This window comes from Palaemon carinicauda, chromosome 22 (assembly GCF_036898095.1).
Source record: "Palaemon carinicauda isolate YSFRI2023 chromosome 22, ASM3689809v2, whole genome shotgun sequence".
Classification (NCBI taxonomy): Eukaryota; Metazoa; Arthropoda; class Malacostraca; order Decapoda; family Palaemonidae; genus Palaemon; species Palaemon carinicauda.
The window spans coordinates 28,461,981-28,484,066 of record NC_090746.1 but is presented as its reverse complement, the minus strand read 5'-3'; the positions used below and the strand labels follow the sequence as shown (position 1 = coordinate 28,484,066).

Genomic DNA, 22,086 nt, shown 5'->3' with positions numbered 1-22,086 from the left:
CTTAAATGATATTGGCTATCAGCACAAAACAGTTAACCACCAACCCAATTATGTAAACCCAACATCAGGAGCACATATACAAGGTATCTAGCTTTCGTGGCATGGTGGTAGAATGGACATTCTCAAGAAAAATAGGACTACCAGTTCAACATTTAGATCTATATTGCTAGAAAATTCTCAGAAAGAATGATATCCTCATTGGTTTCCTAAAAGATATAAGAACAATTTACAAACAGTAGATAGACTTTTTTTTCAAATGTGTATGATGTTTTTTCTTTAACAAACCATTGCTAAAAATGTGAGTATGAAATTCTATTTAATAAATTGATTTTCTTTTTCGTTATATTCTCCTTTTACTTTTGTTACAAACTGCATTATATGGGCATAAACAGATCGGTAGATATCATGCTATAGTGGAAAATAGCCGCAGATAGCACGCAATAGTAGCACCGGCAGTTTCTATCCTAAAATGTTTAAAAGAACAAATGGCTATTTCCCATAGGTAATTTTCTCAAAAGCTTGTAAAGCTTTTATTTTACCCGAGCATGCATGTTGAGAAACAACTTTACACATATCACCTGTTTTATCGTGTAATATACGTAGTTATAAAATCTTTACAAGATGAGAACAGAAATGTAATAACGATTCTTATCAAAATGTAGGTAGAAATGTAAACTAATATTTTTATTAACGGATATAAATTTCAGAAAACCCGCGCCTACTACCCTTAGTCTTATGTCACAAGTATGTTCTACAGTGAACATGTTTAAAAGTTCGATTTAAAATGTAAAAATGATGGTTAATAGAGCAAACTATCACCTTCCAAGATTTGTTTTTTTCACATCAAAACATTGTTATTGTACTATCAAATGAAATTTAATGGGTAAACTGAAAAATTTTCTAGCACAATTGAGTAAATTATGAAAATATTAATTGCTCAGACATGATCAATCTTGTAGCATGAACGTAAACCGTATTGTACTAAAGAATTTAGGTAGTTTTTCCTTACAGTGATAATATTTGACAGAAGATTGTATTTATTTATAACTTACTACACTACTCTTACAATTACTAACGTAAGAATATTCTTAATAGTGACACAATACATGTAAATTCTTTCACCATCTGAGTAAATTCTGATCTAAAGGAGAAGCGAGGAAAGAGTCAGTGGTTCAGCTGATGTTGTTCTGTTTTGGTTCGTCCGCCGTCGCCTCGAGTGTGCTCTTTTCTGGTCGACATTGCGCCGTATCACAATGCCTGTGAGTGTTCCTTCTTTTCTGTGAATTTATGCCTCTATTTAGGAAAAGTGAAACCCTAATCGTTTTAAGCATGCCAGGATACTGACAGATCATATGTTGGTGTGGTTTTTAATGATATTTAAAGTGTATTTTATCCGAAATACGACATAGTTGTGGTACCAGTGCAAAAACGTGGTTCTCATAACGACTTCGAACCTAGCATGTTAATCCTAGCGGCGTTGTTGAAACCATGCTAATTTTTAAAAGTGAATTATAATTTGATATCACGTCATATGGTTCTTTCAATATGCTATTTAATTTGAGGTTATTTAACCAATAACGTTGAATGGAAATAAGCCAGTCGCAAAATGTCGGTCCACAGCTCTAGTCGAGATGCTTGTCCACCATGGAACACTCGTGGCTGCGTAGTCGTAGCTTGTCTCTTTATCAAGACACCCGTCCCTTTGATTTGCATGTTGTTACAATGGAGAGATTACCATCCTTTTTTGAGTTTTAAGATAAATTTTGATTTGAAGACATCTTGATTGTCATTTTCTCTTAATTTTCGGTCGCTTGGCCTAAATAAGCATTAAGGTAGCTTTCGACTGGTAAGGTCGTTGGTGAAATCGTTTGTTGCTCTCAAGTGAGGCAAAGCTTAATATATATTTTGTCTAAACTACCAGTAATATCTATAGTAGGGTACGTTGCTTAATGCAAGAAAGAGGCCAAAGGTCCTACCCATGCTGAGGTACAACGGACAGATTGTTTTTTAAGCGAGATATTCTTCTGTTCCTTTTAATGTGTTCAACTTTATTTTCTAGTTTAAATAATTTGACAGTTATTCCAGTATGTACTGTAAGCTGGATGGCAATTTTATTAATACCCCTTCTGAGCCATCATCCTGTTAGATGACAACTTATACCTAATAGAGTTGAGGTTAGCCTATGGCTTGTATATTTGTCTTGAGTAATTCTATACAATAGGTCTGCCACTAATAATTTTGATATTTTTTTTTCTAATGAATTACTTATTGCTTTATTTAAAGCTGACCTTTTTTTTTTTTTTTGAGGTGGAACAGCATTTTTACCCTATTTGTTAACCTTTAAAATCTTGGGAACCCCCAGGGGTAAGCCCCGTTTTTTGTGTCGGGATTGAATTAAAGAATCTGTTTAAGCATACAAGTAATGGCTTTTGTAGAATTAGCAATAAACAAGGCCACCAGCTAACTCAGACAAACCACTTAACCTAACCTAGTAGCCGTATCCTTTGTATCCTTGCCTAGCTGGGGGACTTTACCCCCTTTTACTCAGCCGTATTGAAAATACCTAGGCTACTTAGGTTGGAGGGTAAAGGTGAGCATCACCTTTCCTACTCAAAACCCAATGTACAATAACCTAACGAAAGAATGAGCACCAATCTTTTATAGATTTGTTAGAAATCTTAGATTCATTTTCAACACATTTATAACTAAATGTAAGGTCTTAGTTTACAAGACCACGCTCTCCATTTACTCCCAAATTATGCAGTCCTGCAGCTCTCCTCTTCTTGTATAGTAATTAGGAGGTACTTTAAATCCTGAGAAAGCAAAAAATTTCAAGATACGTTGAGAAGGGGGAGGGGTTATACAAAGAAATTAGCTCGGTTTCCTCACTAAAAGACCTGGAGTGACATGTCAACATAGTCAACTAAACAGAGTTCGTGATGCCAGCGTACATTTGATATACCGTATACTCAAAATATATTAAATTTAAAATTAAGTGATTACTCAAATGTGTCACTATTTGTAAATTGCATATTTTATGGACTTTTGAGTAATCAATCCATTTTTTAATTTAGTATATATTTAGAATATATATCAAATGTACTCTGGCATCACGACCCCCCTTACACTGCCGTATTTTAAGTACCGGTGGCCGCTATCATACATACACCCCTCCTTTCTTATAAACAGAAAGGTGAAAATTTGAATATTTACTTTTAATGTTATTTGAATGTGCTTTTCCAATAGGGTATGTTCAATGGTTTGCATAATCTTAGTACAGTTATAAAGTGTAAAGTTTCACATGTTACATTTTACCAAAGTGGTTTGTAGAGTAATGGACCCCATCTGGTAACCAGCTCTAGTAGAGGTACTTGATGGTGTGACTTTGGCATTAGCACCTTTGTTAATAACACACTAATGTAGGCTAACTAACGTTTACCCAAGTTATGACTTCTGTTTGAAGTAGTAAAATGTGCATGCTATATCAAGTACAACAAAAGTGCTGGGTAGGAATCTAATGAAGTAAGCCAATTTTAAAACAATTGGTAAATGTATTTAATTATTAACCAAAGACATTAACCATGTATTTTTCTTATGTGCTTTATCCGTTTTAGTACCATAAATATTGGGGTGTCCATGAGTTTTCCAACCTGTCCCTCATATAGCAACAATTAAGGGGGACTGCAGAGAGAAACTGGTGTTCTGGGTGGGGAAACCATGTTAGCAAGTGATTTGCAGCAATGATAAGTCAGAAATGCATATTAAACACAAGATTACTATTTGGAGAAATATAGTTAATGTAAGTGGCGTGAAATTAAAGTATCATCATATATGATTCACATGCCACTCAAATGAATTTTATGTTGCTGTCGATTGCTTTACTCTCCAATAAACATTATCTCACTGCTACGCAATTTGGGCGACCATTACGTGGATGTGCTGCATATGTCAACCCTGTAGGTCTCTATTTAAGTATCATGGCTTCCTTTAATTTGTCATGTCCGCCTTGGTTCCCTTCCCTCGCAAATAAAAATAATCTCGTTGCTCCTCTGTTCTGGCTAGCAGTACATCGAGGAGCTGTGCACCAATCGTGTGGATAATTTTTTTTTTTTTTCGAGACATTACTTTTCATATGAGCAACATGATTCCCCCTTGGAAAATGTTTTCTCCCCTCTGTGGCTGTGGTGGAACTCATACCGGCTACAAAAAATGGCTCTTGTAAAACAGTATCCAGGAACTTATATATTAGAAAGCTCTTAGTGGGTTAAAAAAGCCAGCTAATGATTGTCATGCATAAAGATAATTGCCATAAGCAAATGCAAGCAACTCATGCAAATTTAACCCAAAATCATTTTCTCAAAGGTAAACCTGGGGTCTTCTGGTGTTCACATTTTAGTCAATCAATCTATAAGTTATAGTCATAGACAAAATGCCATTTCTTATAGTAAATGCCAGTTTTGCAGAAAATTAAAGTATTACCCTACATTCATAATGTAAATCAGACCTAAGTGAAAGTATTTCTCATATAGAAAATAAATTTTGATAGATTTATGCCTATCCCAACCAACTTATATACACCCTTAAAGATAAATGAATTGGTAAATTTTTCTTTTACATTCTAGTGATCTAGTAGCATTAAGAAACTGCATGGTATACTTGGAAGATCTGCTAAGGTGTGTCAAGTCTACGGGGTGTATGTGATAGCGTTCATCTGTATGTATTATTATGTGGGACTTAGAGTAAAGGGGGGTTGCAGGGGACATTAAGTAAGTAGGTAAGGACATGGCTTGTAGGTTGGGAGGGAAAGGTGAGGTTAGTTGATGTCCATATTTAAGGAACGCGTGAGGAACTGTCCGCTGATATACAAGGGCTCCGAGTCTACTAATCATGAGAGGGTTTGTGATTACTTAGTAGGAACAGTCATCTAACTTACGTTGAATGGAGTTAGTTTGAGTCCTGCCTTTAGCGTGCAAGACTCACCACCTCGTAGTGAGGTCTTTCAATGGCAAAAAGACCCACTTGATATACCTTGTATTTCAGTCATTGTTACTGGATTACTAAGGTAGAATGTTCCAATGTTCATAAAGACAAAATCCAATTATATTTTTGTGTTATTTGTCTTGTAGGATTACTGGTTTTAGAAGGAAAGGCGTTCACTGTTTAAACTGTTCCCGACAATTGCAATTGCTTGTCTTTAAAGTAAGCAGCTCTTGTAAATGTAAGATGAACTGCCCACACTGATGTTTCAGCTGTTGCTTGGTGCCACTTTTTGGTTGTCTGTTAGGGTCAAGGTTTACAAAATACCTGTAGATTTTTTATTGCATAATGATAGAATTTAGACCATTGTCTAAATACATTCCTTAGTTTTAAGGCTTTAAAGACCCCTCATTAATGGCAGTGGCAAGGGCCAGTGGCATTTACCTATCAAGCAGGACAGTGCCCTAGAGACTGACCATATATACATATGATCAGCACCCAAGCCCCATCTGATCGTAGCTAGGACCAATGAGGGCCAGGCAATGGCTGCTGATGACTCGGCAGATAGATCTATAGGCTCTCCCAAACCCATCCAACGATGATGAGATCGCAGCGACCTAAGGAACTAACGAGTTTGAGTGGGACTCGAACCCCAGTCTGGCACTTGCCCGGCAAGAATGTTGCCAATAGGCCACCCAACCCGAGTTATACAGTATCTTAAAAAGTTAAAGCAATTTGTCCAAATTGTCTACTCACGCACAGTTCTGAAAGTCCTTGCAGCTGCTTCCAGTTGCCTTGGTGACCGCTAAGGTAGCAGCAGTAGGGGATATGGCATATGAAGTTTCATTTGTGGTGAATAACAAGGGAGGGTGGGCTGTGGAACCCTAGCAGTACTGACCAAACTCCTGACTCCATCGTCAGGCTGGGAGGCGCTAAGAGAAGAAAAGTCAGAACCTCTGCAGTAATGAGTCCTTTAAAGACAAGGAATAGACGAATCAGGAAGTACAGCAATCCTAAAAATACATATGGTAAGAAGAAATCAATTGAGAAAAAGGAGTCGGACAGGGAGAGCCCATCTACATTATTCACGTCATGCCTTGTGGTAGTTATTAAGAATTTAAACTGGGAAAATGTAGGAATCGATATTAATGGATGGAGGAAGTACAGCAATCCTAAAAATACATATGGTAAGAAGAAATCAATTGAGAAAAAGGAGTCGGACAGGGAGAGCCCATCTACATTATTCACGTCATGCCTTGTAGTAGTTATTAAGAATTTAAACTGGGAAAATGTAGGAATCGATATTAATGGGGAATACGTTAGCAACTTCACATTTTCAGATTACAGTTGTGTTTAGTGAATCATAGGAATGATAAAAAAATTTGAATTGAGGAAGCAGATATATAGAACTGTAAATGAATATGAGTTAAACTAAGATAATGTTCAGTGAAAGTGCAGAGAGACACCAAATAAGGGTTATTTACAAACCTCTAGAGGTTAATGAATATACTGTACATACTTTTAAGACAGTAAGTGTTTCCCCCGGACAAGAGACCAAAATTAAAAGAAGGATAAGCATGGATGGAGAGCATTTGGTAAACAAAATAGCATTATGAAAATTAAAATGCCACGTTCTCTAAATATAAAAGTAACTAATCAGAAGGTCCTACCAGTTTTAACTTTTGCATCAGTAACTTTGAGCCTAACTAAAGCCTTGGAACATGAAACTTTATTTCCTTACTGTATTTCCTTTAATCACGGCTATTTTAACATGTTAGAGCCCTTGGGCTTATAGCATCTTGCTTTTCCAACGACGGTTGCTTTTCCAATGACGGTTGTAGGTTAGCTAGTAATAATAATATAACTTTGAAGAACTATGAAATGAATGAGGGGAATAACACTTAAGAGTTAAAAAGAAAAGAACAACATGTATATGAAAGCAAATAAAAGATGATATTCTAACATGTAAAAAATAAGTTAGAATAGTGTGCTCGAGTGTACCAACAAGCAAGAGAACTCTAACCCAAGAGTCAAGACAGTGGAAGACCATGGTACAAAGGCTATGGTACTACCCAAGACTAGAGAACAATGGTTTGAGTTTTGGAGTGTGATCCTAGAAGTCTCTTCTGCCCTAACCATAACCCCTTTAGCAAAGAATTATTATTTGGTAATCTCATCTCTGTTGTCAGGTGTAAGAGGACAGAGTAGTTTGTGTTGAGAATAGGCCAGACTATTCAGTGTATGCATGGGCAAAGGACCCAATAACACAATAGGTTTGGATTTTGATTGATTGACTTCTGATATGATATAAAAAATTGCTCTTGGGCAACGGTCAGATCAAGTGGGGCCCAATTTAGACCTGGTGATAGGATCGATATTCACAGTGAATTATGTAGTTTGTACTACTGTATAAGAACTACAGGAGCGGAAGAACAGCGTTATGGAAAAGATATCTGTCTGGTTTAACTACTTATGGTTTGAAAAATTTTGTCTTGTTAAAAAAAGGAAATAGTTAAGGACATTTTTAAGGTGTCAAAACACGCTGAACAATTTTTCTATTATACAAGGTTGCGGGGAAAGTTAAGGGGCTGGATCTACAGTTCTACTAAATGACTCATTGATTAAATGTATATTGTACTTTTTTAATTTAAGAACATTGGTGGGTTACATTTAAAACTTTACTTTTGTTTTGTAAAATTTATTTTGTCTAGAGCTACCCCATGTACAGCTGTATAGGGTTTGGATAAGAGCAAAAGTAATGAACATATAAAAATGTGTAATCAAGAGTTATGTAAGGAATTATAAATAGTTGTTGGGTCACAAATAATTATTCTGTTTTTTGTTATCTATTCCAGTTAGCAAAGGATTTATTGCACCCTACTCCTGCTGAGGAGAAGAGAAAGTGCAAGCTCAAGAGACTTGTACAGCACCCAAATTCATTCTTCATGGATGTTAAGTGCCCAGGTAAGCATTGTACAGTATTTGTTTTATTTCCTTTATTACCAAGGCAAAAAATTAAGCCAGTATGTTTAATTTAAAAAGAAGGTTGTCCCTGATGTGGATACTGTGGTGCCTTCTGTCACTGTGTGGCTTCACTTGCAGCCTTTTCTACCTCCGATCCCACTTTGTTCGAATTAGCTGTTCATCCTATTTTATAATGTGGTGCAAATGCCTGTGCACTAAATGTCCCTGACCACAGCACGTATAGTTTTGCCAAAATTCTATAGTATAATGTTGAAAGATTTTATGAGTCAATAACTTGTGGTTTGGTGGGACAACCACTCTTCTGACACACTCCAGGGACTATTATGTCATGTTTTTGTAACTAGTGAGCTTTTCCTTCTCTCTGCCAGTCTTGCTGTTGTTATTAGAGCTTTCTTGTGAATGATTTGAGTTATACTTTTGTTATGAGTGTGATCTATTGTTGTCCAAAGAGTATCGCTTGCTTTGATGTACAGTATAGGGAAAGGCCATTCTTAAAAGGTTCATGTCTGGCAAAAATATTTTGGCTACAATAAAGCTTCTTTTGGATGTCTGTACTGGTCTCCTTTATAAATAATAGATTTTGGGAGTAAAGGAAAAAAGTTCCAAGTATTTTTATGGTGTTTTGGAAGTCTTTTCATTACCTTACTTCTAATTCTCTAGGCAATTCAATTGGTCGTCTGCTTAATCCTTGGTTTTATTGTCCAACGGAACTGTTGAGAGGAGACATTTAATCAGCACGAGGATAGTTTTCTTAGGCGTAGGTGCAGAGCTCTCACCATGTAAGATAACTGCATATGTCATGCTATTCGAGTCCAATGGTAATACGGACAGTTCAAAAACTGTACCTGAAGAATTTGGGGCTTCCTTTTTAGTTGGTATTCCTAGTTATTCTTTCTTTGGATTGTTTTAGAACCCCTTGATTTGGCCGGGATGTATTTGGAATTATTTTTAATTTTTTTTAACTTCTCTTCTCCATTTGCTAAAGTTGTATTGAGGAGATTAAAACTAGAACCCCTTGCTTTGGCCAGGAGGTACTGGGAATTATTTTAATTTTTTCAACTTCTCTTGTCCATCTGCCGAAGAGTTATTAAGGAGTAATTGATTGGTTGTTTTTCCTTGAAAAGACTGGTGCTGTTTTAAGCCAGTTAATTGCACTGTACTCCTATTGCATTGCATATTTACTTGGTATTGTATGCCAGTTAACTAAACTCCTAAGAATTTCTGGACCCTCTGTCTCCCTTCCTTTTGAGAGATAGGACTATTCTGAACTTCTTAATGTTTGGGCCTTTAGATTTACGAAGTAGTACGTATTTGGCAAAGCCCTTTAACCATGCAGCCTTATTTTCAGTAACATGAACATTAAAGATTCCCCACTCCCTCATGTTACATTTGGAATGCAGATAGTGCACTTACTCTGTAAGAGGTAATTTACAAGCTACTTTCCCCTTTATGATTGCCAAATGGTGACAGTTAACAAACTAGACATCCTTAAATGAGAGTGCCTCTGCTTTGTCTGAAGGAATGGTACCAGTTCAAAATACAGCACGTAGGATTAGTTACAGCTCTACGAGTGTTTACAAACGTCTTTTAAACCTGTGCAGGAATTCCATTGTACATGCTTCTCTTTTTGGAAGAAGTGACAAGATCTCACTCTTATGGTTTGGTCAGTTGTATCTGTAGGCCAGGTGCAATTGGCCCTTAGAAAGATGTGCTCCCTTTATGATTGGTCTTGCAGATTGAGTGTCTAGTATAAAGTCTCTCCTTTGAACTGATGCAGTATTAACTGTCCTGTGTGGGACCCAGCACTGACTTAGTAGGGGAGTGGTTATGCCTTTCTCCACAACCGTTTTGTCCTGTAACATGAGTGCCCTTGACATTAGCTGCTCTCATCCATCAGGAGGGAGAGATGACTTGATTCATTTGGTGATTGTCTTATTATGAAAGAAAGGTTGAGTGACTGGAACTTTCTTCCTTCATGCCAACAGTCAAGATAAATCCACTTAATCCTTGAATGGACAACAGACATGCAGGTTCAGCTGTACGTTTAGCATTGGCGTTCTCTCACTTTCATAAAGGTAAATGGTTCTCATGTCCCTAGTACTGTACAAGGTTTTTTTTTCAAAAACTAGTACTGGCCTAGCCATAACAGCATCAATTTTCTTGTGTAGTTAATTAGATAGTTACAAGTCATCTCTCCTTCCTTTCGATATTATTATTTATTATTACTTGCTAAGCTACAATCCTAGTTGGAAAAGTAGGATGCCATAAGCCCAAGGCCTCCAACGGGGAAAATACCCCAGTGAAAAAAGTAAATAAACTACGAGAAGTTTGATAACATTAGAATAAATCTTATGTATATAAAATTTTAAAACTTCAAAATAACAAGAGGAAGAGAAATAAGATAACTAGTATGGCCAAGTGTATCCTCAGGCAAGAGATCTCTAACCCAGTACAGTGGAAGACCATGATACAGAGGTTATGGCACTACCCAAGACTACAGAACAATGGTTTGATTTTGGAGTGTCCTAGAATAGCTGCTTACCATAACTAAAGAGTCTTCTACCCTTACCAAGAGGAAAGTAGCCACTGAACAATTACAGTGCAGTAGTTAATCTTAGAGATTAGAGAAGAATAATTTGGTAATTTCACTGTTGTCAAGTCTATTAGGAAAGAGAAGAATGTGTAAAGAATTAGCCAGACTGTTGTGGTTGTGTGTCTGCAAAGATCAAATGAGCTGTAAACTGAGATGGATCCAGTGTAATCTGTCTGGCCAATCAAAGGACCCAATAACTGTCTAGCGGTAGTATCTCACGAAAGTGGAGGAGAGTGTAGATAATCTATAGTATAGTCTTGTCTCTTAAAGGGGATTAGTTTTTGTCAGAATTTTAATAATAACAATTAAGATTTTTAAATAATTATGAGTTTTCATGGATGAAAAGTCTTCAGGCTTTCCTCAAAGTTCCACAACCAGCTCTTCAGTCCTGAGGGTGAAATGTATGGAATATGTCAGGTATGCTGGGTTTGTCTCGTCGACCCATCATCTAGTGTACTTCAATGCATTTTTTTTTAATAAACTTAATTGACTGTTTCTAACCCAAACTTAATTATTATTTTCCTCTCAAGATATGGTTGTATATCTATGATAAATGCAAATTACTTGCGTAATTAAATTTGTTTAAAATTATGTGTTTATAGGAATGCTTGGAATATCACATGATGTTGGGCTCAAGATAAATAGAAGAAAGACAGATGATGAGAACAGAATATGCTATGGAAGATGAAATATTAGGAAAACGGATTAATGATATGGAATCATTTGAATAATTTGGAACTATGATCTCTAATGCAGGATCTTTAGAATTTGATTTTAATATAAAATTGAAGAAAGCAAGTTGGACAATGGCTAGGTTAAGTAAAATTTGGAAATCAAATTGCCTGAAATTACATATAAAAATCAGGCTATATACCATTTTAGTGAGATTGGTATTACTGTAGGGACATCAAGTAGTGGTATGAACAAAGCAAATGGCAGGACAGGATTAGAAAAGAAACGAAAAGAGATTACTTTAGTGCCATTTTGGATGAGATCAAGGTGATGGTTGGATGAAGATGCTTTGGGCATGCTCTTTGCACTCCCCACTCAGGTCCACAAGGCACTAGAAGAGTTGGAAGACCCAGGCTTACATAGCTGAGGATATGAAGCGTGAAGTAGGAGGTGATCATCATATGAAGAAACGACCGGCAAAGTCTTAACAAAGGCTCTTTGCGTCAATGGTCGTAGGAGGAGTTGGTGATGATGATGATTTATAGGAAGTTATTACATTGTCTTCCTAACTTCCTACCTGGTTTTTGGCTGTTTATTACCAGAAATACAGTAAACTGTTAGACCATAATGAAAATCCTCCTCTGTAAGCAGTCTTAACATAATTCCCCATTTATTGCGAGATGGTATTTGTTTGAAAAATGTTTACTGCCAAAAATTTAGAGAAATTATTAAATTTCTAGTTTTTTTGTGGAGTGCTTTCCAGGAAATTTTGCTGCTTTTTCAAGAATGTTAATTTACTTATATTTAAATAATTACTATTAACTGCATAGACGATTAAGCTGATAGTGAGAGAAACATTCTGTAAAATTTGAGTATTTCTTCTAGAGTGGTAGGTGTCAAGTACGTTTATCTAAAAAATAAATATTAATGTCTATTGTGTTTTTGCAGGTTGTTTCAAGATTTCCACAGTTTTTTCTCATGCCCAGACAGTAGTTGCGTGTGTTGGATGTGCGACTGTGTTGTGCCAACCTACTGGTGGCAAGGCAAAGTTGACAGACGGTAAGTGGAATCTTTTGTAAAATTTATTTTGCCTTTATACTTTAGTAGAGGTCAACCATCATCCTTTTTGTTTGCAAGTTCCGTAATGGATTTTTTGTCCTCATTTTAAGTTTGTTGTCATGCTGCAGTTTAGGTTTTCTGGTGTATTTAACTTTTGTATAACACAGACAAGGATTCTGTGCTAGGCATTATCAGCAGTCAGTTGTATGAAGCATAAACTTTACTCTCAAATTTACAAAGAAGGTTGAGATGTACCCAAGGACAATTGTCATATTGTCTTTCATGATACAATAACTGATTGTTTTCTTATTTTTGGATTTTATTATATCCTTCATTTCTTTTCCCTTATTTGTTTCGTGTAAACAATTTCATACATTCACTAGAAACTTCTTTATTAACATAGGTAACAATGTAACAATTTTTAAAAAGCTTCCGCATCAAAGGACTCAAGACTAATTACTGAAGAATCAATATGTTTATTGATAACCGCATCTTGCTTTGCATCGTCCTGTAACTTTTCAGCGTGTTTTACAGCATTCGCCCAATTTTCATTTGTCACCAAATAGTTCTTTTTAAATTACCCATAAATCTACCTATTTGGAATGTTTATTTTTTCCTTTTACATATCCCTTCAATTTTTGACCGAATGCCCAATTTTAGCACCTTAAGAAAGATATGTTTGAGGTTCTAGGTGAGGATGTTAGGTTCATCCTTGCCAAAGATTCTTGCACGTGTCGTACCACGTTAGTGGTAGTATTAGATTTATTTTAGAAGCAGGTCTTCTGGAAGCTATTAAACTTTTAAAAGGAAATTTTCACTTTTACTGTTTCAAATTGAATTTCCTATTCTTTATTACAACAAATGATATTGGCGTCAATGACCCTAGATGGCAGGATGCCAGAAAACTCTCGGCAATCAATTACGAAACCATTGTTCATTTGACTCCTAAGTCTCCATTATTTTTGCACTGAATGAGTTAGGTATTGTGAACAAATCCTTCTTTATAATTTATTATTATTAGCCAAGCTACAACCCTAGTTGGAAAAGCAAGATGCTATAAGCCCAAGGGCTCCAACAGGGAAAAATAGCCCGGTGAGGAAAGGAAATAAGGAAATGAATAAATGATGAGAATAAATTAACAATATGTTATTCTAAAAACAGTAACAGCGTCAAAACAGACAAGTCCTATATAAACTAATAACAACATCAAAAACAGATATATCATATATAAACAATAAAAAGACTCTTGTCAGCCTGGTCAATATAACATTTGCTCCAACTTTGAACTTTTGAAGTTCTACCGATTCAACTACCCGATTAGGAAGATCATTCCACAACTTGGTAACAGCTGGAAGAAAACTTCTAGAATACTGTGTAGTATTGAGCCTCATGATGGAGAAGGCCTGGCTAATATAATTAACTGCCTGCCTAGTATTACGAACAGCATAGAATCGTCCAGGGAGATCTGAATGTAAAGGATGGTCAGAGTTATGAAAAATCTTATGCAACATGCATAATGAACTAATTGAACGAAGGGGCCAAAGATTAATATCTAGATCAGGAATAAGAAATTTGATAGACCGTAAGTTTCTGTCCCAACAAATTAAGATGAGAATCAGCAGCTGAACACCAGACAGGAGAACAATACTCAAAACAAGGTAGAGTGAAAGAATTAAAACACTTCTTCAGAATAGATTGATCACCGAAAATCTTATAAGACTTTCTCAGTAAGCCAATTTTTTGTGCAATTGAAGAAGACATAGACCTAATGTGTTTCTCAAAAGTAAATTTGCTGTCAAGAATCACGCCTAAAATTTTAAGTCATACAAATTTAAAGAAACTTTATCAATACTGAGGTTCGGATGTTGAGGAGCCACCGTCCTTGACCTACTCACTATCATATTTTTAGTTTTGTTAGGATTGAACTTCATACCCCATAATTTGCACCATGCACTAATTTTAGCTAAATCTCAGTTAAGGGATTCACCAACCCCAGATCTACATTTAGGGGATGGAATTGATGCAAAGAGAGTAGCATCATCTGCATATGCAACAAGCTTGTTTTCTAGGCCAAACCACATGTCGTGTGTATATAGTATGAAAAGTAATGGACCAAGAACACTACCCTGTGGAACACCGGATATCACATTCCTATACTCACTATGGTGCCCATCAACAACAACTCTTTGAGATCTATTACTTAAAAAATCAATAATAATGCTAAGAAACGACCCACCCACTCCCAACTGTTTGAGTTTGAAAACAAGGGCCTCATGATTAACACGGTCAAAGGTAGCACTAAAATCAAGGCCAATCGAACTTCTTGACCACAATCAAGTGATTTCTGTACAGCATTGGAGATGGTAAGAAAGGCATCACATGCTCCAAGGCCTTTACAAAAACCAAATTGCAAACTAGGGAGTAGATGATTACCTTCAGCAAACCTATTAAGACATTTTGCCAGAAGACGTTCAAAAACTTTAGATAATATGGGAGTTATGGAAATTGGGCAGTAATCTGTGGGACTTGAGCTACCACAAACACATTTACATAGAGGAGTAGCATTACCAATTCTCCAACAAGTGCTAAAGGCTCCTCCTCTTGCTGACTTGCACAAAATAACAGATAACTTTGGAGCTAAGAAATCTGCTGTCTTTATAAAAAACAAAGGAAAAATACCATTTGGGTCTACATCTCCATAAGCCTCAAGGTCCATCAACAGAGCTTTAATCTCATGAGATCGAAAAGATAAACTAGTTAGTTTAGCCTCAGGAAAACAGGGATGAGGAAGTTCAAGTTTTTCATTACTCTGTTTACTGTCAAAAACGTCGTCCAAAAGGGTTGCCTTTTCCTTTGGACAGTGAGTGACTGAGCCATCTGGTTTAAGTAAAGGAGGAACTTGCATCTACACCAAAGAGTGCAGATTTAAGGGTAGACCACCATTCAGGTTCCTGAGTTGTACCAGAAAGGGTTTCTTTTATGGTTAAATTGTACTCCTTTTCAGTTGAGGCATAAACACTCTGAGCAAAAGCTCGAAGCTGAGAATAGTTGTTCCAGGTCAAATCTGATCTGTTACTCTTCCAAAGATGATAGGCGTCCTGCTTTTCCAAATAAGCACGTCTACAATCATCATTGAACCACGGTTTGTCCTTCTCTCGGTACCTTAGCACACGAGAAGGGATACGCCTATCAATTATGTTGACCAGATTCTCATTCAAAGGGACAGCAGGATCTACACTACTATATAATTTGTGACCAATTCAAGCACAAAAGATCATGCAAAATCCCATTCCAGTCTGCTTGGGATTTCATATAAATTTTATAAGAGTATGATATATCAGGGACAGGCTGCTCAGTCTTCACTACTAATGAAATCAAGGCATGATCAGGTGTCCCGACTGGAGAACCAACCTTACTAGTTATAACGCCAGGGGAGTCAGTGTATACGAGGTCCAAGCAATTACCAGATCTGTGAGTAGCTTCATTTATAATTTGCTCAGCCTGATTTAGAGGCAAAGTCTAAAGCTCTTAAGCCATGGCAATCAGTAGGAGTGATAGAGCTTGACCACTCCCTATGGTGAGCATTAAAATCACCAACTTAGACAAAAGAAGCCTTTCTATCATCATCTTGTATCTTAGCCATAATGGTAAGAAGACAATCGAAGATAGAATCATCCATGTCTGGATTCCGGTAGATCGAACACCAATAAAAGTTATGTCTGCCACAAACTTGTATTACCTGAATCTCATGACATCCACATTGATAGCAGGACTTTAGAGAAGCAGGGTACTTGGTCCTAATATACACCGCCATTCCCCTGGCCCCAGGAATGGCATTAAGTTTCAACATTATTGGCTTCTCAAAACCAGTTATAAGGAGCTCAGATGAGAGCCTCATATTAGAAACCAAAGTTTGTGAGCACAAAAGAATATTATACTGTCTGGACGCAACTGTAAGGTCTTGGACATTTGCATGAAGACCACGAATATTGCAATACAGAAGACGACATTGACGAAATCTAGGACGTACTGGTCCCAGATTTCACTCGTCTCCAGACAGCTTAAGAATAGAAATAAAAAAGACATCATACTTAAAAACTAGATTAACAAGAATTATAACAAAAACAATATGTACAAAATTATAAATAAAAACAAAAACAACATGTACAAAATTATAAATAAAGTGATTGATGATACCCGTAGACTATAGTAAAAAGTCGGAAAACCTGGTCACCATGGAGGAGCCGATACACCATGCAAGGCTAAATACCCTCCAGGATAGCCACTTCAACTGAAAGTTAGATTTGACATGTAATACCATGAGCCTCCCTCCTCCTTTTCCTATTGGCACTATTAAGTTTCGTCCAGATATATAATAGAATGACCATATTCTCTGGCCTTGAAAATTTTTTCCTAAAATCTTGAACTTTAGCACTGTACATCGAATCTTTCCATTAAAAACTGTCGTCCATTAACTTGCATACTTGAATCCTATCTCTTAATTATACTTAAAAATTCTGGCCTACCTGATTGTCAGTATTTTCTTTCATTTTAAGCAACACTATCAATGGTTGGTACCTGCTTAAGTTCTTAGTAATGTAAGTATTGTTCATCATAGCACGCCTTAGTCAAAGTTGTCCAAATCTGAGACAGTATTGGTTCTTTGATTTTTCTTGATATAAAAATTGTCTTCCCGAACAGCTCTTCGTGCATCTTGCTTCGCTGCAGATTCTCTCAACTGTAGTTTTGCTTAAATTGGTTGGTTCTGCCTTGCAAAATAATTGCTTTAGAAACCTCTGTAAACGGACCACGTTGCTGTTTTTCTAATGCAAAATATTTCAAAACATTATAAACAATCTCATGTGTTTGACCTGTAAGTACTGTTGCTCTGGATGGGGATGGATGACCTTCCATTCTGGCTGACAAAAAGTTTATAATTCTTTTGATTGACTCTCATCTTTGGAGCATCTCTGTTTTAGCATTTGTAATTCCCTCTTTCTTTCTCTCCTACATCTGGGTGTGAAGCTCAGGCTACTAATCGTCACAGATTACTTATCGGCTGAGAATACTTTTTAACTAAAGTTCATTAATGATGAATGTTTATCGGTAAAGTGGCAACACCTGTGCCACGTTTCTTTATAGTACGACTGAATAATGTTACATCACTTACAATTAAAAGTTGTTTTTATATGATTGTAGTTTAACATTTAAAGTAATTGTATTCATTATACCCATCAAATGGCATCCTTTTGTCTATTTTCGAAACACTTAAGTCGTAAGTATGGCAACTTGTGTTTTAGTCTCTTGACCTTCTTCATAAATTTGACAAGAGTATAATAGGCCAAAAGAAAAAAAAAATCGCCTTGTTCTTGATATCTGAGCTTTCTTCATTCCTTTTTCAACATGATGACTTAAATAATTTCATGCACTTAATTTAGCACCATCATTTGATGTCACATTCCTGCTTTCCAAATTTATTTTGAACATCGATGTTATTGGTTGGCAAAAGTTTTGGCTATGTAATATAATCCTGTCGTTTGTACAGTTAAAATTTTTAAATAAAAAATTAATCAGGGACAAATTAAATTTTTTCATAAATTAGTTGAGGTGGAAGATCACACATGCTGCAAGTAGCAAAATATCAGAACAATTGTCACACAGTCCAATCTACCAAGGAATTATAATGTGCATTCCATATTTTGAATATTGAGGGCATGGTGCAAAGTTAATAAAGTTGGGCAAGGCATCTAAAGCCTAACATCAGCTTCAATGAAATTTATTTATTTTGAAGTGAATGTCCAGCCCAGTTATAGTTGCTGAGAGGTATCAACTGCACCTTGAATCATATATGAAAGTACATGTGGTTTGGCCTAGAAAATAAGCTTGTTGCATATGCAGATGATGCTACTCTCTTTGCATCAATTCCATCCCCTGAATATAGACCTGGGGTTGGTGAATCCCTTAATAGAGATCTAGCTAAAATTAGTGTATGGTGCAAGTTATGGGGTATGAAGTTGAATCCTAACAAAACTCAAAGTATGATTGTAAGTAGGTCAAGGACGGTGGCTCCTCAACATCCGGATCTCAGTATTGATAATGTTTCTTTAAATTTGTATGACTCTTTCAAAATTTTAGGTGTGATTCTCGACAGCAAATTTACTTTTGAGAAACATATAAGGTCTGTGTCTTCTTCAATTGCACAAAAAATTGGCTTATTGAGAAAGTCTTTTAAGATATTCGGTGATCAATCTATTCTTAAGAAGTGTTTTAATTCTTTTATTCTACCTTGTTTTGAGTATTGTTCTCCTGTCTGGTCTTCAGCTGCTGATTCTCATCTTAATTTGTTGGACAGAAACTTACGGTCTATTAAATTTCTTATTCCTGATCTAGATATTAATCTCTGGCACCGTCGTTCAATTAGTTCATTATGCATGTTGCATAAGATTTTTCATAACTCTGACCATCCTTTACATTCAGATCTCCCTGGACAATTCTATCCTGTTCGTAATACTAGGCTGGCAGTTAATTCTAATAGCCAGGCCTTTTCCATCATAAGACTCAATACCACGCAGTACTCTAGAAGTTTTATTCCAGCTGTTACCAAGTTGTGGAATAATCTTCCTAATCGGGTTGTTGAATCAGTAGAACTTCAAAAGTTCAAAGTTGGAGCAAATGCTTTTTTGTTGACCAGGCGGACATGAGTCTTTTTATAGTTTATATATGACATATTTGTTTTTGAAGTTGTTAATAGTTTATATATGACATATCTGTTATGACGTTGTTACTTTTTTTAGAATGATTTACTGTTAATTTGTTCTCTTCAGTTATTTATTTCCTTATTTCCTTTCCTCACTGGGCTATTTTTCCCTATTGGAGCCCCTGGGCTTATAGCATTTTGCTTTTCCAATTAGGGTCGTAGCTTGGATAGTAATAATAATAATAATACTCTACTGTATGCCATTCAATTTTGTTTTTTGTTGGCTGGTCATTCATCTCGGGATCAATTGTCTACTTGCATGATGGCCTAAAAGCAAATATAGGAAATTAAAATGTTCTAGCTTACAAAAAACTAATACAACCACCATCTTCTTGTAGTGTGTGGTAAACTTCAACATTGGCTTACTTCAATCATCAAACCACTAGGTAAACAGCCCTTGTGGCTCATGCTTCTCTTGCTTACCACGGCTAAATGGAATTTGTCTTATAGAATTTAATAAATATTCAAGAAATGCAGTTACACATGTCTCAACACTTCCAATAAAATTTGTAAGACATAGAATTTAATAAATATTCAAGAAATGCAGTTACACATGTCTCAACACTTCCAATAAAATTTGTAAGGTTTACAACTGCTGTGATAAATGTCTCAATACATCTACAACTGTGGGCACTTTATCCCGGATCCTTAAAAGATGTTAGTTCAATGATCAAAATAAATCTTTTTTTTTTTTTTTTTTTTTTTTTAAGGGAAAGGGGGCCAGCCAGCCAGCCGTCTAAAGACGTTTTTTCAGGAAAGGACTGGCATTCATACCGCTTAATAAGATGTCTTAGGACATGTTCAAACTGCATAGGATTTTTGCCTCAGACCTTCGGTTTTGTGACGCCGGGGCGATTCATCTTGAAAAAGGGTCTTTTTCGAATTCTATTTCCTCCTCTGATACTTGATATTAAGACCTGGGATTACTACTCTACTTTGTGTAGACCTCCAATGAAATAGTTTTTTTTTTCTGAAAGGAATATTTTTGCTAGATATGAATTTTTTCATTATAGTAAAAAATTAACCTTATAAATCAGGGATAAAGAGTAAGAAAAAATATGAAACAAAAATGGGAAAAGGGCTCATTTTATTATATACTAAATTTTAATGATTAGACAATATTAATAAATCATGATTAGTATGAATCTTATGTTCCTTTTTGGATATCAATAAACCAAAACAATGTTATTTATCATAATTTTGTCATAAATGGAGATCCTTTTACTCAATATCTCGCTTCTTTAGGCTCGTGGTCAGGTGAGATGGTCGCTCCCTCATCCACAACACACTTCTTCACTAACTCCGTTAGTATCGCCGATATTACCCACTTCTGAACTCTTATCAGAGCAACTTTTCTTCTTCCTTAAGTTAGCGAGATGTTGAAATTGTCTTATCCTCTGGCATGATGAAATTCTTTCCAAAACTAGGAAAACGATGTAAAAGCGAGCGAATGTCAGAGGGCAAACTCAAAAGTGTACTTTCTCTGAGGTTTGTGCTAGCACTGAAGGGTGTAATTATAACTTCCTGTCTTGGGACTCAGAATCTATATAGATGCCATTGCTCACAATTTATTTTATGTTGAAAATGTAATAATTATCAAATTTACGATAACATGAAATGCTGCACATTTTTGTATGGATCAATTATTTTTGTGGCCTATTGAGTTGATTTTACTGATTACCCTGTAACTATAAAAGTAAGTGGAATTTTGACAATATTTCATGTACACATTCTCCCTTGCCATATGAAGCTCGGTAAATTTTTCCATGATTTTGTTTTTTGTCGTATACCCCCATATATTGGCAAACCAGGTGGTCCCCTTAAATATTGACAAAAACATATGTCAGTGCAGCTATTTTATTAAATCCAAGATGACAGCCAAATGACGGGGGGGGGGGGGGGGGGGAATAATGGAGACCTTTTTTGGATTGCTTATACATAAAGTTTCCAATTCCACCAAAATGCAACTAAAATTTAAATCCCAACAGTGAGCCTGACGTGTAAGGAATGATCAAAAAGGTTAGGTAGTAAAAGGATTCTTTTTATTTTGTTTTTGTGGTCATATAAGTGTTGGAGAAATTTAATGTGGATTTCTTTCTTTTCAGGATGTTCATTCAGAAGGAAGCAAAACTGATTGTGTGGAAGAGCCTCCCTTGAAATCCTTGTGTCTGTTATTACCATGAACTGAAACTTATTATATTGTGAGGCTAAATTGGTTTTTTAATATATTCCTAATGGTTAATGTGGAAGCAAATCAAAGTTGGAAAGTCTAATGATGGAAACTAATGATATGAAATATGTAAAGTTGAAAGTGTCATGAATATATGTGTAAAGTTGATAAGTGCCGTTGTTTGCTCAACTAAAATGAATTAGTGCCAGTATAAGTTGAAAATATTATATCTTCATTTACGGGAAACAACAACATTTTTAAAGAACCAAATTTTTGGTGTCCAGTATGTGGAGGTCCTCTTACGACATTCAATATGTGGTCTTGTCAGGAAATTGGACCATTGCTTTGAGACAAACATCAAAACTGCTATTTTGGGTGAATACATTTGTAATAAACTATTTTAAGAACATGGAGGTAAAAAATTTGGTATAAAAATTACTGTGGTAGTTGAGATATGAGAAAAGGATTACTCTTTACCATGAAAAAGTAATTATGATTGCCCTCTTCCACCAACTGCAATATAACTTCAGAGAAGTTTAACTCTGTAGTGTTGTCGGTTTTCTCCCTAAAAGGTTGTCGTGCATCAGAGTTTAGGCAATCTAAGGTTGCACATAATGAATTTTATGCCATATACGGAGTATTCAACTTTACCGAGGTTCATCTAGGGAATAACCCAGCAGATACAGACTGAATTAATTGTTTATTCAGGCTGCAAAGTACCTCCAAAGCCCTAGAGTGAATGACAGGAACTATTCAGATGCCACTATTAGAATAGGTAATCTGGGAGATAGTTCACCTTAACCTTTAGTGACTTCAGGTGAATTGTGTTGGTAATAATATATTTATCTCCTAGTACCCTATTATAGCTACATT

The 22,086-nt window shown here is 35.9% G+C and overlaps 1 protein-coding gene across 1 annotated transcript; it reads left to right on the top strand.

Annotated features, from left to right (window-relative positions):
• Positions 1-1,103: 1,103 nt before the first annotated feature.
• On the top strand, positions 1,104-21,255 carry RpS27 (ribosomal protein S27). The gene is made up of 4 exons (XM_068346084.1): positions 1,104-1,259; positions 7,833-7,941; positions 12,176-12,286; positions 21,149-21,255. Exons 1-4 carry the CDS (start codon positions 1,254-1,256, stop codon positions 21,175-21,177), a joined length of 255 nt encoding a protein of 84 aa, XP_068202185.1. The 5' UTR covers positions 1,104-1,253; the 3' UTR covers positions 21,178-21,255.
• Positions 21,256-22,086: the final 831 nt, after the last annotated feature.